Genomic DNA, 17,002 nt, shown 5'->3' with positions numbered 1-17,002 from the left:
TCAACATAAATAAAAAGTAGCAGAGCTCGTCTCATTCTACGCTTATTAACCAAAGAATCATTTAACCGTTCTTTTGGTCATTTACAACAACATCGAGAACTAAGGGTAGGCCGTGGACGTGTTTCTGGGAAGCTGTGACGTTGTCTAGTGAGGCCCCGCCCACAACCGACAGCGAAATCAGATCGCATCACTTCCTTGTTTTTTTTAGTCAGGTAGATTAGAAACCCCTGAATGGACGCAAATATAGTCACGTCCTGTTAACGAATTCAGTATTTTTGTACTCTTAAGTTTTGTTTCTAAGAGGTTCCTTCGGAACATGGCTTGCGCCGACCCGGACGTGGACTTGCTGGTGACCCCACTGTTTGCGCTCAACATGAGGGTGAGGAATCGGCTGGGGCTTTACCTGAACCCCCGGAACGCGGTGGCAGCCGACTGGATGGATGTGGCCGAGGCCATGGGCTTCTCTTACCTGGAGATTCAGAACTACGAAGCTACCCAAAACCCCACGCTGAGTGTCCTGAAGGACTGGCAGGCTTCGTGCAGGGATGCGACTGTGGGGAAGCTGTTGTCCATCTTGGAGGAGGTGGAGAGGAAAGACGTGGTGGAGGATATTCGCCCTATGATATGTTGGTTGGAGTTGTTTACAAATATTCTACAAAATTCGATGTGCAACAGTCCGGAGAGTGAGCTTCTTATGGGCTTTCACCGCGTCCCAAACTCTCAGGAAGTTGAAGAATTCTCCTCAATACTGCACACAAAAACGTGATATATTTGTTAAAATGGCGTTAAATTAAAGTGAACGGTAAAATCGACGGAAACAGGTAGCGGCAATTCTTCGATTTTTTTTTCAATGCTGATATGCCAAAACCAAGTTTTTTTTTCTTATTGCGGTCTCTCAAGATGACGTCTTCATAACTATATAGTTATAGTCTTGATAATATATATTATCAAGAAAATCATTACTTTGCCCGGACTTGTTTATTTAAAATGACAGGCACGCTGATCACCTCTTTACTAACGTATTGTATCACGGTATCGTGATATATTGCGATATTATATATAATTCAGGAAAATAAATAAAATAGAGCGGAGGATTCAAGCTGCTGTTCGTATGAACTCCACATCAGGTGTCAAACTTCTGCTTTAAATTTTCCATGGGGTTTTAAGTTTTGCCGCCATGTTGTATTCTGACTGGCCACTTCCTTCAGCAGGAAATGCAAGGCACTGTTGTGGCTGTACTGCGAAGGTTGCATCGTATTTACAATCTGTCTAAAACATGAAATATTACTCAGAGAAAAAAAGATTAAGAGCTGCGATATCTGCATTGTATCAGGATAAAAGTATCACAATGTATTGCCATATCGATATTTCTTCTCACCCCCCAAAAACCAATATCGCAATATTTATATTGCATAAGTTATTGTCCAGGTTCTAAGTACGAGAAATTGATAGTCGCTGGAAAAAAACTCATTGAAGATGAAATTGTCACATTTAGGAGTACATCCGTCGTTGTCGGAGCGCACATCAATCAAGATTTAACACAGCCAGAGATTAAATTTGAGGTCTGAAATGTTAATTTAGATATAATGATGTAATTATGTAACTTGTGTATAGACAGATATACCAACAGACTTCAAATGTCCAGCACATATTCAGAAACCCTCAGAATGTTCTAATGCGTGTGTATCTTTGTGTGTGTCTTGTAAACAGATGAAGATATCAGGAAGTATAATGAGAAGCTGAAGAAGCAGGCCGAGGCCCCCCTTCAAGTCCCCGAGGTTGACAGCTGCGTCCCCCGCACCCCGGAGAGGTTTGGAATCACCCTGGACGATGATCCCGAAGGTTGTTACACATCACCCATTCATGCATTTATCGTTGTTGTTCTGGCTTTTTTTTTTAAAAAATGTTTTATGTAGTATTTTGTGGTGGACAGAAGCATGTTAGCCAAGATGACATCCATCTTAAACAACACCTCCCACCCCCTGCACTATACTGTGGAGACCCTGAGCAGCTCCTTCAGCTCCAGACTGCTGCACCCTCAGTGCCAGAAGCGGCGCAGGTCATTCCTGCCTGCAGCCGTCAGCCTGTACAACTGCAATGTGCAATGATTGGTGCAGTAAAATATTCCCATTTTTCATGCTTGATGTAAATATTTTTTCTGTAAAAAAAAAAAAGAAAAAAAGTTAATATTTATTTATTCCAGTTTTTGTTTGTGTCTTATTTCATAAATATTTCTCTTTCTCCTAACTGCTGTAACTGCCTAAATTTCCCCTGTGTGGGGTTAATAAAGTATTATTATTATTATTCTTTATAATGAAGGACACGAAATACAGGCTATATTTCAATCTTATAAGTAAATACAATCGTGTCTGTCCAACATAAACAGACAGAAAAGGGGCTTTAATCCCACCTCAGGCAGGAGTTAGTGTGACTTAGTAATGCTGTTGTAAAAACCCATGTGAGGTGAAAATTTTGTTTGCTGAGGTATCAGACAGGAAAGGCTTCATCAGACAAGCGCTTCCCTGTTCCACTACCCTGTTCAGCCTTGTGGTTTCCTTGTTTTATTTCTGTAGAATTCACCTTGTTTGTCTCATCCAGGTTCGCCTGAGTTGTTCGACGCCTTCATCTGCTACTGCCAGAGTGACATCCAGTTTGTCCATGAGATGATCCGAGAGTTGGAACAGACGGAGTACAAGCTGAAACTGTGTGTGTTTGACCGAAATGTTCTCCCAGGCTCATGCGTTTGGACCATCACGAGTGAACTCATCGAGAAGAGGTGGGATACCAACACGTGATGTTACTGTTTGTTTGTTTTTTTAATTTGACCTTGAACACACATTATCCAGTTCTGATGCTCGGACTCAAACTTGGCTAAATGATTTAATTGCTAAAGTCAACAGATCGCGTTCTATCATCTCTGGCTATTTGGGTCTAAATGAATTATCAATAGAAACATGAAGGTTGGAGCTCTATTAGCTCAGTGTGAATACAAGTTGTCACCGCTAGCAAAACCTCACATTTCTGATAACAGCAGGTGTTTCACAATCGCCAAACAAACGGCTCCTCACCGTGTAGGTTCACCTGCTGCCTTCAGACAGAGCTCTTGAAGTTGTGTTGTTGTCCACAGTGAAGGCTTGGCATTCAAGTGGTAACCAGATGAGAACACTGCTTTGACCCTTTGCTAACGCTATATTAGCTAACTTGATTATCGCTGAGGGCTGCACGGTGGTGCAGTGGTCAGCACTGTTGCACCCGGCTTGGGCACTGAATCTTTCTGTGTGAGTCTCCATGTTCTCCCTGTTCCTGTGTGGGTTCTCTCTGGTACTCCAGCTTCCTCCCACAGTCCAAAGACATCAAGAGGGGACGAGGCTGATTGATACTCTAAATTGACCGTAGGTGTGACTGTGAGTGTGAATGGTTGTCTGTCTCTATGTGTTGGCCCTGTGATGGACTGGTGACCTGTTCAGGGTGAACCCCGCCTCTCGCCCGTTGATGCTGGGATAGGTTCCAGCCCCCCCCGCGACCCTTAATTGGAATAAGCTGAAGACGATGGATGGATGGTTAACGTTATTGTCACTGTGGAGAAGCATGGGGGTGAACAAGCTTTTCACATAACTGAAGCGAACGAGAAGGCAAAAACGCCACTAAACCGTTGTGATATTTACATGTTCACCAGACAAGTCATCACGTGACAATGATAAAACCCTAAATGTCAACTTAAAACTTGTCCATGCGCTCCATTATTTCTAAAAATATCAGTAAATACATCACATGGGGTGGACTTGAAGCTTTTCATAAAACAAGATTTATCAAGTGGTGAATAGAGGGGGCTTTCAAATGGTCTCCTCTCGTAATCACTGTATACACAACCGAGTCTGAAGGCACTGATCCTCAACGGGAACCAGCTGCACAAACTGCTTAGTCATACTGTTAGCAGGACAAGTTAGCATGGTGCCTGAAGTGTCCCCAAAATCATCATCCCAGAATGCACCCCACCAGCTTTGATGCTGTGGCTAAACACGAGATACATGATTTGACTGTCTTCAGTTGTAGCTGGCACTGGGACAATCCAATTCCCGTCCATATTCATACTCTTTTGTTTAAAGGCGTGTAGCAACCAGAGACCAACCTGTAAAAGTGCATTAGCGCCACCATGCTGCAGCATTAACCAAAGCTATTTCTAATTTAAGCTAACTGCAATTGGTAACATTATGCTATGCTCAAAATGCACCATAGATGCATGACTTAAATGACATCTCAACTAGCTTTGCATTTTCCCTTGAAGTTATATGTAGTCTTGTATTGCCACATGCTCGCAAATGACTTTTGAGACATATAAATGCGACAAATTTTACAAGTGTTCCTCCCACTTATCCTCTTAAGGGTCGTGGGGGGTGGCTGGGGCCTCCTCCAGCAGCTTTCAGGCGAGAGATGGGTTCGCCCTGGACAGGTCACCAGTCCATCTCAGGGCCAACACATAGAGACAGACAACCATTCACACTCACAGCCACACCTACAGTCAATTTAGAGTATCAATCAGCCTCGTCCCCTCTTGATGTCTTTGGACTGTGGAGGAAGCTGGAGTACCAGAGAGAACCCACACAGGAACAGGGAGAACATGGAGACTCCACACAGAAAGATTCAGTGCCCGAGCCAGGACTCGAACCGGGAACCTTCTTGGTGTGAGGTGACAGTGCTGACCGCACCACCGTGCCGCCCCCCTGTTCTATTCATTTAGATCAAAATCTTAAACTTCAATTTTAAGTCATTTTTTTCTTAAGTGTTTAACCCTTAAAACTCAGCACATGTGACCGTCTGTACAGGTGTAAAAGGATGGTGGTGGTGATTTCTGATGAATACCTCGATAGCGACGCTTGTGACTTTCAGACCAAGTTTGCTCTCAGCCTTTGTCCTGGTATGTTGCATGCTCACCTACTCCGAAAATGTCCTTTTTTTCTGGAGTTACTGTATGTTTGTGCCAAACTAACATTTGATTGTTTTTGCCTTTTACAGGAGCTCGAAATAAACGGCTTATCCCAGTTGTTTACAAGTCAATGAAAAAACCCTTCCCCAGCATCCTACGCTTCCTGACCATATGTGACTACACCAGGCCATGCACACAGACCTGGTTCTGGGTTCGGCTGGCCAAAGCTCTGTCCCTGCCTTAATCATGGACCATCGAGTTAATTGTGTCTTAACGGAGCCTTTTCGTTCCCTCAAATGGATTATAAGACCATGTTGCTATTAATTGCAATCCACATCCTACTGAATCCTGAATGCTATAGGCATTTTCTATAGCAATATGTGATGAATGCCAGTCAAATGTTTATCAATGCCTTGATTTTTATCAACATCCTCCCCTGCTGCCTCTTAAGTTTCTCCCCAGACAAACTGCTGACTAGAATTAACTTAACTCTTGGTAGCATTGTGGCTTTGAGTCTTCCTCTTCCTGTTTCCTTTGGTCATCTTGAAGACCTTATATGGGAGGATCCTCCTTTCACTCGGCTTTACCTCTAACTAGGAGTGAAAAGCTGATCAGTCAGTTTTTCTATAATATAATGGTCTTTTTTGGGGGGGGGGGGGGGGCAGTTTCATGCAATATATGACATCCAGCAGTGAAATGTTTCCAAATAATGAGTCAGGTTTATAGGCGGCTCAACAGTGCTTTTATACCTATAGATTCTAAATGATGGAACACAATTTTGGACAGCTGCGACTCTGAGAGTCCATCTGAATGTTCTGTATGAGGTATTCATGACCTTGTAAGTAGAAGTTTGCTCAAAGGTTCTTTGCTCGGTTTGTCATGTAGTAAACGTGATTTCCTTTTATTTGTGTTAATCAATGCAGAAAAGCAGGAAGTGGTTCACCCCGGGTCGATCTTTCAAAAAAAACAAAAAACCTTTATTTAATGTCTGAATTAAAATTATTATTCCGTTTTTTTCAGTGATGTTTTAAACCGTCATGTTGTTCTTTGGGTCAGTTTGACCCCTTTCCAAAAGCTACACAGAATTTAGTAAAGATAACACTGCAATGGCCTCATGGATGTAGGTATTTGGGGTAGCAGGTACGATGTAAGTGTGTGTGTGTGTGTGTGTGTGTGTGTGTGTGTGTGTGTGTGTGTGTGTGTGTGTGTGTGGGCCGCTTCCTCTTCAGATTAAAGTTCTAAATGAGATTTAAGGTTAAGAGGAAGTGATATCATGTTTCTGGTAATTTTCTATATGTGGTTTTGCTGACTGCTGAGCTAACACCTGCCTTTCTGACTCCCTCTGGCACAGTGACGTCTGAAGATTTCATTTTATATTTTGTATGGTCTTTTTAATAGATATAAATATATTTTACCTGACATCAAGCAGACCATAATTTTGCACCAGTCCGACTTAAACAAAGAAAAATTACACAGTTTTATTTTATTTGTAAGTCTTGTAATTAAAGCACAATTTCCTCCACAACGTGTCGTGATTGTGCAAGTGGTTATTTCAACACCAGCGGTGTCGCTACAGAATGCTGTAAAAATAACTAAAGGAAAGTGAAGTACATTTTTGCAGTTAACCTAACAACAGCCAATCACAGAGCAGGGTAAGAGATATCGGCCAATCACAGGAAGGAATACGCCCATTTTCACACCATCAGACTCATTTTTATGTGCCCTGAATTTCGCCTGTCAGGTTGCATTTGCATGAATCAAACCACTCATCTTGCGCTGCCATTCACTTAATACTTGATCATGAGTATTTATTCGTTTATAAATAGAGAATTTTTGCCAAATAAATACCACATGACTGAAAAATAATGCCTCAAAGTCTTAATGAAGAGTAAAAAAAAATAACAAAGACAACCAACCGCCATCAAAAGTGTGGCGGAATCCGAACTTCCCTCACTTATTTGCGTATTTGTTTTTCATGATTGGAACAGTAGTTTTAGCCGTTTGTTTAAAATTAAAAAAAAAAATACTCGGAAACGCGCTTTAATCTTATTTGTCACCATTTTACATTCCGAGATTCCCTTTCCCCACGTAATAAACGCCAACCCAACTGAAAACATTCAAATTCTTATCGCCGACGGCGCACGCGAACGTCCCACACTCAACATGTCCGCCAGGAAGGTCCACATTTGTTCAGGAGGAATGCGGTAGGCGGGGCTGCGAGGCCAGTGTCAAACTTTGGGAATGACAGGAGTGCTGCAGGATTCGCAAAGGAGGGGAAGAGTCGTCCTGGTTAGTGCTGCTTGGATCACTTGGACTTCTTTTTACGCACAGTCTTTGGATTCACCACTTTTATAAGAGATAGCACGGCCGCGACACATCACCCCAGCCATGTCGGAGGACCCGAGCTCCCAACCCTGGTCCATCAACAAAGATGATTATGAGCTACACGAGGTGATTGGTATGTGATAGCTTGCTAGCTTGTGTTAACCGTCAGTCTGAATCAATGTCATGCTCAACTTCGAAGGGGCGGATACTATCGCTAACACCAAAACTAATGTCTTTGAAGTGTTTTAGTAAACGAGGAGAATTCATCTCCTTTTCCTTTGGATAGGTGTCGCTTGTGTAAACCAGGCAGTCCCGGCCGGGCGGTGTTGTGAATTTGAGTCAGTGAAATGTGTTCAGTTAGAGCGGATACCCCACCCAGTTAGGCTGTGCTGGTGTAACAAACGAGTGTCTTAGCGTTACAAACGAGTTTGGCTAATTTTTCTGGAAAATAAGGTCTTTTATTTAGCATTCAGCTAGTAACACTTCATTCAAAAAAAAATTCAATAAGAAAGAAAATTGCTACATATCTATTCATTGAAGAATAATGCAGAAGGGGTTGGATTTATTAAGTCTCGACTTATTCCCACTCCATTTCAGACGTGTAAATTCAGTGTTTGATAATTGACTACGCATTTTTCTTCATCATTTTTTTTCGGTTGTTTTTATTTTTTTCTATTGAGTTTAACTCACTCAAAATAAAAAAAAATCAATCGTTTGCACAAACTCTGGCTAAAAGCTATAAATGTTGCAATATTGATATTAATGTAACTTAAAATGTCAGTGTTTATAATTCAGAGCGCAGTATTTTGCTTTAAGGGAAAGAGACTGCAATGCTCACGCTAAAGTGAAACGTCAGCCTCATAACTTCAAGACAGAGCAATTCATATGTATATGAGATGTGTTCACGCCCATTTCTTATTAAACTGATGTACAAACTGTCTCAAAAGCTCCTTTTCCTGAGTTCAGTCAGATATGCTATCTGAATTTTTCATTTTGCATGATAAAATGGCCTGGCATTTACATGTATTACCCTTTTTTGATGCATTGGTCTGTTAGTTGGTATCATGGGCCAGCTTTGTTCTAGAAAACAATGCACTTCATTCGTGATACTTTCCCAAATGTTTACCAGTTTATACCTTGGTTCTGTACAAATATTGTCTATTGGTTACTTCAACTGGAAAAATATCGGCATGTCAGATAATCCAGTATCCCTCTGAAGTCTTCCGTGAATGCACAGGCTTTTTGGGGACATTGATTGGTAATATATGACTTCGAATAACTCAAGACAACTGGAAAAGTCACTTCATGATTTGCCGTTCATATTTTCGCTTACTAATAATCTCTCTAGTTATGTAAGACTAATGTTCTGTCTCCACTGCAGTAGAACAACACCTCTCCTCTCAGAGTCTTCTCTGGCTCTTGGAATGACAGATTTTTACTTGTCCCAACCCTCCCAAATAGCTTCCCCAGCTTTGGATGAGTGCATAAAGCATAATAGGGGTGTAACATATATGTATATTTATTTAAAAAAAAAATCCATTTAAGTTCATCTGGTTGACTTTGCCAAAGCAGTGCATGCTTCCTCTACAGGGAATATGTGTGTTTACTGAGGACTCATCCTGCTATGCTTTCACTAAGCTTATGTCTATATATATTTATATATTTTTTTCCTTTTTTTTTAAAGAGCGGAATTTAACTTCAATTTCTTTGGAAAGTCAAACACTAGATAATTCCCCTTTGCAATTAAATGCACAGCTTTGAATCCATGCATGTGTGGAAAGCAGCTGTGTGTGCAAAATATCAACGTGGAGATGAATGGTACGGCTCCTTAAATGTGAATTGTTCGTGAGATTGTGTCCTTAGACTAGATGTGAATACAACTCCTCCTGTTTGGCGTCTGCTTCTGTTTATACTGATCTGTGCCAACTGTCCCGTGGAGCGCTCGCTCTCTCTCTCTCTCTCCTTCTCTCGCTCTCCTTCTCTCTCTCTCTCTCTCTCCTTCTCTCTCTCGCTCTCCTTCTCTCGCTCTCTCTCCTCTCTCTTGCTCTCCTTCTCTCTCTCGCTCTCTCTCACTCGTTGCTCCTATTATTGATATACCTTTTTCTTAAAAAGTTGCATGCAAGGTGCAGCAATGTCCTCTCTCTTTCAGACCTTTTACTATCAGCGGTTGTTTGAATTGGCGTAAAGTACTGTTCCTTTAATTTTTTTTCTTTTTTCCAGTATCACGATGAGGTCATATGAGGGAATGAAGACTAACTCAATTGGGAGTCACACCTCCATTTTTCCTCTAGTTACCATCTTTGTCATTTGCCCCTCAAGGCTTTCATTTGACATACTGCCAGTCCTCAAGGACAGTGAATTCAACGTACACTGGAAACATATGTGCGGAAGAAGAATTCCTCGGTATAACGTGGACAGAAACCGTTATTTTGTAGCTCCTGTTTATGTGACGTCTCCTCAAGGTTGCACAATCAGCTTCAGTTGGAATGTTTGCGACTTGATTATCTCAACTCGCCAACTGATGCACGTTAAACTCGGTGTGTGTGTGTGTGTGTGTGTGTGTGTGTGTGTGTGTGTGTGTGTGTGTGCGCGCGCGTGTGTGTGGATTGCTTGTAAAATCTGGGGTCTCTGAGCCGTATGAAATGACATCTTTGGTAAACCCCCCAACCCAAGAAAAAGCCAAAAAGCATTTTTTTTTTTGTAATTTGAATTCTATTGTGGTGTTAGTTGGATAGAATTTGAGATGAAACAATGGCTCTACATCAAAATGCAGAGTAGTCCTAGCTTCTAGCCTCGTTAGCATGCATATATATGCATATTTATACAGTAAAGAAGCTGTTAAGATGGCGAGGGATCTGTTTCTAAAAGCTGTTTTAACAAAATATCCATAGTTGATGGCAGTGTAACCATGTCGCCAATAGTATTCGAGCCTTTGAACTCATGGCTCCAAAACCACCGAATTCTCTTCTTTTGTGTTACGGTCTGCAGTCTCTGTAGAAAAATATGTAAAACAACCCAAGACTCACCTGTTAAAGCTGGCTTTTACTTTTACCTGTAGATGCCTCGGTCCTCTGCCTGTTTCTTTTGGGGATCCTGTTTTGCCTGTGTTCTTATTTTCTGTCTTTTTGTGGCAGTTTTATTGTTCTTGTTGCCTTTTCAGTCGTGCTTATATGTTTTTATGATCTTTTATGCTGTGTTCTTTTGCAGCACTTCATAAAATTATTATTGTATTATTGGAATAATGATCTGTTGTCCCACCCAGACTGAGACGACGATCGGGATTCTGTCATCCTGACTCATTTCCGAATCCTCGACTGTAAACTCAGCGCTGCACGTCAACTTTGATGTGTGAGGAGGTACAAGAGGAGTCTTGAGTGCTGCTGCTTGTGTTAGAAAGCGAATGTAAACAGATATTTAATGGGATATCTTTTGTTACTTTGAGTACAGAGCTGATTACGTCGATACTGCTGCAGGTGAGAAGCTGTGAGCAGCTAAGCCTGGGGCCTGCGTACCCAGTCTACCCAGCAGAGCTATTGTTTTGGTTTCTTCCCTAGGGAAAGAGGACATGTTATTACATAGTTCACACACACACACCCCCCTGAACTCACCTCATTGTGCATTGGATCATATCATACCATTACCGAGCCAATATGGGAAGCATGTCCAGCTTCAAACTCTCATTGGATCATTTGTGTTGGCTAAACTGGATAGGAAACTTTCTGCCCTCTCTGTTTATGTCCAGCGGCGACCATTTTTCTCCCTGTTGAAAGACAAACTGCTGCTCTACAGCTGCTCTTAGGTCATGAAGGAAGACGTTGACACAGCCCTCAAATAGTGTCCCGCTCTCATTAAGGAACTAATTCAAGGCTGAGCTAATCTGATCAAACATGATTGCATACGCCCTCTGTGTCATCGGCAATAAATGAACTTAACGCAACCTTTTGAGTAACGCCTTCCCCTTTAGATGTCTCGCGTGCTAGCGTCATAACGTGACATATTGTATTCACCAAGGAGGTTACTGTCGTTTGTCTTTTTAAGAGGATAGCTACAAGGAAAAGGGTGGATTTTGATGAAATTTGGTCATTTAGGTGGAGGAACACTACAGATCTGATGATGTCAGACAGCCTCGATTAAGTCACGCGGTTTTTGAGCGCCCCCCAATTCGGAGTGTGAGGCTCATGTGGACCCCTTAAGGAAACCTGACCGTTTATGTAGACTTCATAGAGATGCACAGGAACGCAAACATGCTCGAGTCAGATGGAGGGCTGAAGACTTTGGACAAAATATCTCCTTTTTGTTTTTTTGTGTTTTACTGATATTGCAATTCCAGTATGAGTCACAGTCATCAATTGTGTGTAAGTCATATTTTTACCAACAAACATGATGACGGTGCATTTTTAGCAGCATTTTAGTATTTTAGCAGGGACCTGTACTGCCGACTCACTGGTTGGAGAGTATGGAGGCTTAAATCGTCCGGTCCATGACATCACATTTGTGTGATAATAACCATCAGGTTAAGCATATCTAGCTCATCTTGTTTTGAGGAAACATGCTTACAGAAAACAGTGGCTTCTTTTCCAAAGATCATGATTGTTTTGTCAATGCATCCTTCGCTGAAATGAAGTTTTTGTCACGCTGTCTGCAACAGGGACGCAGCTCTTTGAATTCAGCGATACAACAGATTGCGGCACATTTTAATTAAATGAGAAGAAGGATTATGAATTTTAACATGACAGATATGAAACCTTGGCTTCCAGATCCAACATCAGAGGATAAATGTGGGTCCTTGGTGATTGTTAAATCCACATTAATTTAGAATATTTCTAGAAAACACTTGAGAAAGTGAGAGAGAGAAAAAAGAACATTGACAGGTAATGGAAACAAAATGTGAACGGACATACAAAAGCAAAAACAAAAGCAAAAACAAAAACAACTCAAAACGCACAAAACTTGGAATCGCTCCTCCGGGTCAACATGCCACACTTGCAGTTCGCAGCTGCTGGGTCATCTTCATTTAATTTTGCCTAATGTGGTAACTCAATTTATAGATTTGATTTAGCCTTCCACTTTCAAAACAAGCTAAATGTAGTTTTTATGCGCAGCTGGAAATAGAAAAGAGAGACAAGAATGTAGTTTATGGATGTTTTTTTCTTCATATTTGAAAATACCTTCCTTTTCCTCTAACCATAATCAGTTTATGCATTACATATAATTTATAAAAGAAACAACACTAACTGCTGTCCCAGAAGATTGAAGGACTGAGCGTCTCAAAGCGAAATAATCAAGCGGATCAGGAAGTTCCGTTAGAAAAAGAGAGAGATATTAATTTGCTTCAGTGCACCTCAAAGCTGTGGCACCGCTTGTGAATATGACTTCATACTTCTTCTTCTTCTTTGAATATCTACAATAAAATGTCTGATGGCATGCAGATAGTGGCACAACAAAGACAGACTAATTGCATTTAAAACTTTTTTTTTTTAATGTCTGCACAATAACGCCTTTTGTGCTCTGACTCGTTTCTATTTTGTTGAGCCAGTCATCGTCGTCGTGGGCGGGGCTAAGCTAGGATGTGGCGATGGTGCCCTTGGGGTAGGAAACCATGTTCTGTTTAAGGAAATGTTTATATACTCCTTCCGGGTGTATATCTTTTCAGCTGTTTACAGAAATCACTGATCAGGCTTCCTTTTTTTTTTTGATCCAGGTATTTGTCAAAAGATTTTCAGTGTGTAGGTTGTTTCTCCCTCACTAGCTTGGAGTTCCGTTTGATGAGCTAGCGAGAGGGACTTTTTATGTCAGTGTTTGAATGCATCATCGGGGGAGGGGGCAAAGCTGGTACATGCCAGTCAATTTAATCACAGCAGCTTATAGTTTCTAGTGTTTGTGTAGTCAGCTACGCTACATAGCTAGCATAACTTAGAACCGATCTTCGCCCATAATATCAATACTCTGCACATATTTATCAGAACCACTGCTTGTTTTTTGTCTATGCATTCTGCAATAGAATGTTGAGGCAATGAATATCAACAATCTACGTTGCAAATTGCCCCTTTTTAGTGGGTAGTTTGCTACTCGCTAGCTAGCTTTGAGTTTTGTTATCGTTTCACCTAGCTAGGGGGTCTTTGAAAAGGCAGAATGCTAAAATCAGAAGGGGAAGCTTAAACTTGCGGCGCTCTCCCTGTTGTGCTTCTACAGAAGTGATGATGTGTTGCGTATATTATTTCTTTATAAGATGATCATTTGTTTTGCCATCTGATTCTATCACCCCATGATGAGGTTTTCATATTGCTTCCCTAATTAGCTGATATGCAGCTCTCGTTAGATCCTCAATGCCTAATGAAGTATTGAATGATCTTGTAACTGGAGAGGCACACATCCTTGGCTAAGCCTGGAAGTGACATATCAAAGAGCATCAGGTTTGTATTAACGCTAACCGGGCCTCAACATGTTTAAATAACTCAGAGAGCCTTGCTGACCCTTGACCCTGCTCGCTACAGATCTCTATGATCTCCTCTTGTTTTTTCACCATCTTTCCAACTTTCCAACTCGTCCAGCCACCCATGACGACTGGCTGTTTGTTTGTGTGGAGGAATTTACGCTCCACCATGTGCACGGTAACTGGCTCCCTGTGGCCATCACTGGCCCACCTCCAGAGATTTGTACGGATGTAGTAGTACTAGTGGTGGTGTTGTATTTTGAGCAAGGGAGGAGTGGTCCGTGATTATTTGTAAACTGGAAAGTTGGATCAGATATTGTAAAAGATTACCACCTACTACAAAAATAAAAAGACTTTCAGACGTATGTAAATCATGATGAAAGTGACCCTTTGCTACAGGAAATTACTAGGAAATTACAATTTTATTGGATTATCATGAGAGCCAGCATTTATGCTTATTCTCAGAGATATTTTATGCTCTATCATTCTCTTTCTCTCATATAGCCCGAAGTCATAATTATCTAGAATGAAAACAATTAAAGTTAAAAACCGGTCACGTCTACAGGGACAGATTTTCCATTTAATTAAAGATCAAGGAGCTGTTTTTTTTTTTTTTTTCAAATTTCTTTTAATATAGCGCCACTATTTTTTTAACCTCCATACACTGCAGGCTCAATGAAAAGTCCAAACAATGAGGACTTTGTTAATATTTGGGCAGAGCTAAGGGTAAAGGAGGTTAGGAAAAGCTTACTGGAGGGTGGACGAACTCACCACTGGTTCTTGCCAGAGGAGAAAGTACTCCTAGTTTTGCAAGATCATTTGGAAACAGCCATGTGAGTATTGAAATAAGAGCACTGAGGAGGCAGTGAAATGACCTCACACAATGAAGGAACAGCAGGCACATCTCCCCTCTGGAGGCTTCAACTCAGACTACCACACATTTTCCAAAGAGAAAGACACTGTTGCAGGGTATCGGCTTCAAGTCGTAATTTGTGCGTTTTTTTGATAGCATCAAGCACAAAATTTGCTGTTGGGTCCCAGAACGTATGTAGAGTCCTCTCAAAGCCCCCCATCCCAAATAAACCAGGTTTTTTTTGTCCACCTGTGAAGACCTGCCCCCGTTCTTAGCCAATCAGACGCAACGAAAGGCCGCAGGTGGGTCTTCTGGGGTCTTTGAAAGGATCTTGCCCCGCAACCATTGGAGCAGCAGCGGATGCAGTACATCCGCTGAAGCTAGCTTTAACATTAGCACTTCTGGCTTAGCCACTGGTGCTACTAGTGCCATCTGGGGAGGTAGAGGAACCACAGGACAAGACCTCGAGAGAGGTCCCTGATTTGATGCTGGCCCTAATCAGATTGGCCTCATCAGGAAGGATTTGGGAAAGCTGATTCATAATTGATGAAGAGATAGTTAAGCCATACTAAAGAGGAACTCTGTTTAACCCTCCTGAACTTTCAGGATTTAAAGTTAATGGATTAAAGTTAAGTTTCTTATCCAATAGTTGCTGTGATTTAAGGAGCCTGGGTTGGAAGGGTGATATGTTGTTGAATTGATCCGTAACCAAAGCATCGGTTCTTTCTGTTGTAGGGAGTGGGGCCACAGCCGTGGTTCAAGCAGCCTACTGTATACCACGCAAGGAGAAGGTGGCCATCAAGCGTATCAACCTAGAGAAGTGCCAGACCAGCATGGATGAACTCTTGGTAAGACACACTCACTGATCATTACATGCATATTAAATAGAAAATTTGTGTTGTTACTTTTCATTCATGATCAAAGAACCCATAAATTACAAGACTTCACTTAAGGTCTGCGGTCTGGGCATGTGGATGGAATTAGTTCCACCTCTGCTTTCCCCTTCTTGTTTTCTCCAAATCATCCCTGTCACTTCTAACACTGTTCTAGCTGTTCTCTGAACGGGACGACCATTTGCCGCCAGGAAAGTCTCACACCACAGCAGGACATCTTCCTGCAGGCTCTATAGTCTCTTTATACCTCCTCAACTCAATCTGGAACTGCACCTCAGTACATCATTTTCTTTCTGATGCAGTTTTTACAACTGAGCTCAAGAGGCGGAGGGATTAGCACCCCACGCAAAGGGACGGATTATTTCACAAAGGCAGTGAGATTTGCCTTCTAATTGTCAAAGCAAAGGTTAGAAAATATTTTAGAACTGGAATATATTCAATGAAATGCTATCATGATCAAGACCTACCATAATCTGATTAGTTAGCTGGTGATATTACACACACATATCTCCATTTGTATCTCTGTCTATCTCTAATCTGAGCGTCCTGATTCACCGTCCTCTCCCATCGTTCCTGTGAAAGTAACAAATGTTGGACATGAACTGGGGAGGAAGCCTTCCCCCAATCCCTAACCGCCCACCCCCCACCCCCCACCCAGCCCCTCTGATTTGCAGAAGATGAATCAGGAGAATGTTGCTCTGGGATTCCTGGAGCAGGCGGTCACATGGAATACAGTTAGGTCAGATTTCCTGTCTGTGGTTCCCCTCCAGTTCCACAGCCTGCCGGGTACCTGCTTAAACAGCGAGGAAGCATGAAATTGAACCCAGATTGCCCCCCCCCCTTTTTTTTAAAGAAGAGGGATGCCACAAGTTTTTAAAGAGGTCTGAGGGTCTACTGTATGTCTTTACTCTGAGCTACTTGGACGTCAGAAAAGCAATGATCTGTCATGTCTGGCTGTGCGGCGGCGTGTTGTATTTATTCCTGGCACAGCCCTTTGATGGACAGGCCCTTTTGAGTTACTCAAATCAGATGAGATGAAGAAGTGGAGCATGTAGGTTGCTCTCTTGAATCATCCCAGCTGTGCCTTTTTATCACTTTTGTTAAGCGTAGCACAAAAATGAGACCAATATTGAGATTGAGAAACCAGTATGAGCCTAATAATTAGATATGAACCCAATTTAGACAAATCTCTAAGACACTGTCATGTTAACAGTATTTTCTGTCTACCTGAGCTTGAATGATAGTAAGAGTTAGCGATAAGAGAGGAGTAGTATTCTGATCTTTACTACATTATAGAAGGCTGTTGTAGAAATGTATGCACCTCAATCACAGGATGAAGTCCTGTCGACGTGTGTGTGTGTGTGTGTGTGTGTGTGTGTGTGTGTTTGTGTGCGTGGTGTGGGGTCATCATGAGGGCTTGTTGAGCTCTGAGCAACCGATAGTGACGTAACATGGCTGCTATAGTGGCTTCTCTGTGCCATCAGTGTGATTGTGTGGCACCAGTTTGTGACCCAGCACTGTATTCAGTTTGTGACAATAAGCTCATTGATATTTTGCTGGGGTTCAATTTCACA

The 17,002-nt window shown here is 41.8% G+C and overlaps 2 protein-coding genes across 3 annotated transcripts in view; both read left to right on the top strand.

Moving 5' to 3' along the window:
• The first annotated feature begins 172 nt into the window (after positions 1-172).
• myd88 (MYD88 innate immune signal transduction adaptor) lies at positions 173-5,581 on the top strand. The gene is made up of 5 exons (XM_086192145.1): positions 173-626; positions 1,711-1,842; positions 2,599-2,776; positions 4,824-4,915; positions 5,014-5,581. The coding sequence occupies exons 1-5, from the start codon at positions 317-319 to the stop codon at positions 5,166-5,168; spliced, it is 867 nt and encodes a 288-aa protein (XP_086048271.1). The 5' UTR covers positions 173-316; the 3' UTR covers positions 5,169-5,581.
• A 1,323-nt stretch (positions 5,582-6,904) lies between these two features.
• Positions 6,905-17,002, top strand: part of oxsr1b (oxidative stress responsive kinase 1b) — a 43,515-nt gene continuing 33,417 nt past the window's right edge. The window contains exons 1-2 of one of the 2 annotated variants that reach the window (XM_086192143.1): positions 6,905-7,382; positions 15,271-15,383. In XM_086192143.1, the coding sequence (XP_086048269.1) occupies positions 7,313-7,382; positions 15,271-15,383 (183 nt within the window). In that variant the 5' untranslated portion in view covers positions 6,905-7,312. The remainder of the gene's footprint in view (positions 7,383-15,270; positions 15,384-17,002) is intronic. The other variant, XM_086192144.1, reaches the window with a different exon arrangement.

This window comes from Aulostomus chinensis, chromosome 21 (assembly GCF_037954235.1).
Source record: "Aulostomus chinensis isolate RoL2024-O1b breed Wild chromosome 21, RoL_Achi_v1.0, whole genome shotgun sequence".
NCBI lineage: Eukaryota > Metazoa > Chordata > Actinopteri > Syngnathiformes > Aulostomidae > Aulostomus > Aulostomus chinensis.
Note: the sequence above shows the minus strand (reverse complement) of the source record. Positions and strands in the feature narration are given on the sequence as shown.

Bases quoted from the DNA above. Each gene is read 5' to 3' on its own strand.
- myd88 (XM_086192145.1), top strand. From the start codon at position 317: ATGGCTTGCGCCGACCCGGACGTGGACTTGCTGGTGACCCCACTGTTT. The intron at 1,843-2,598 runs GTTGTTACACAT...TGTCTCATCCAG, and splicing joins CCTGGACGATGATCCCGAAG to GTTCGCCTGAGTTGTTCGAC. The intron at 2,777-4,823 runs GTGGGATACCAA...CCGTCTGTACAG, and splicing joins AGTGAACTCATCGAGAAGAG to GTGTAAAAGGATGGTGGTGG.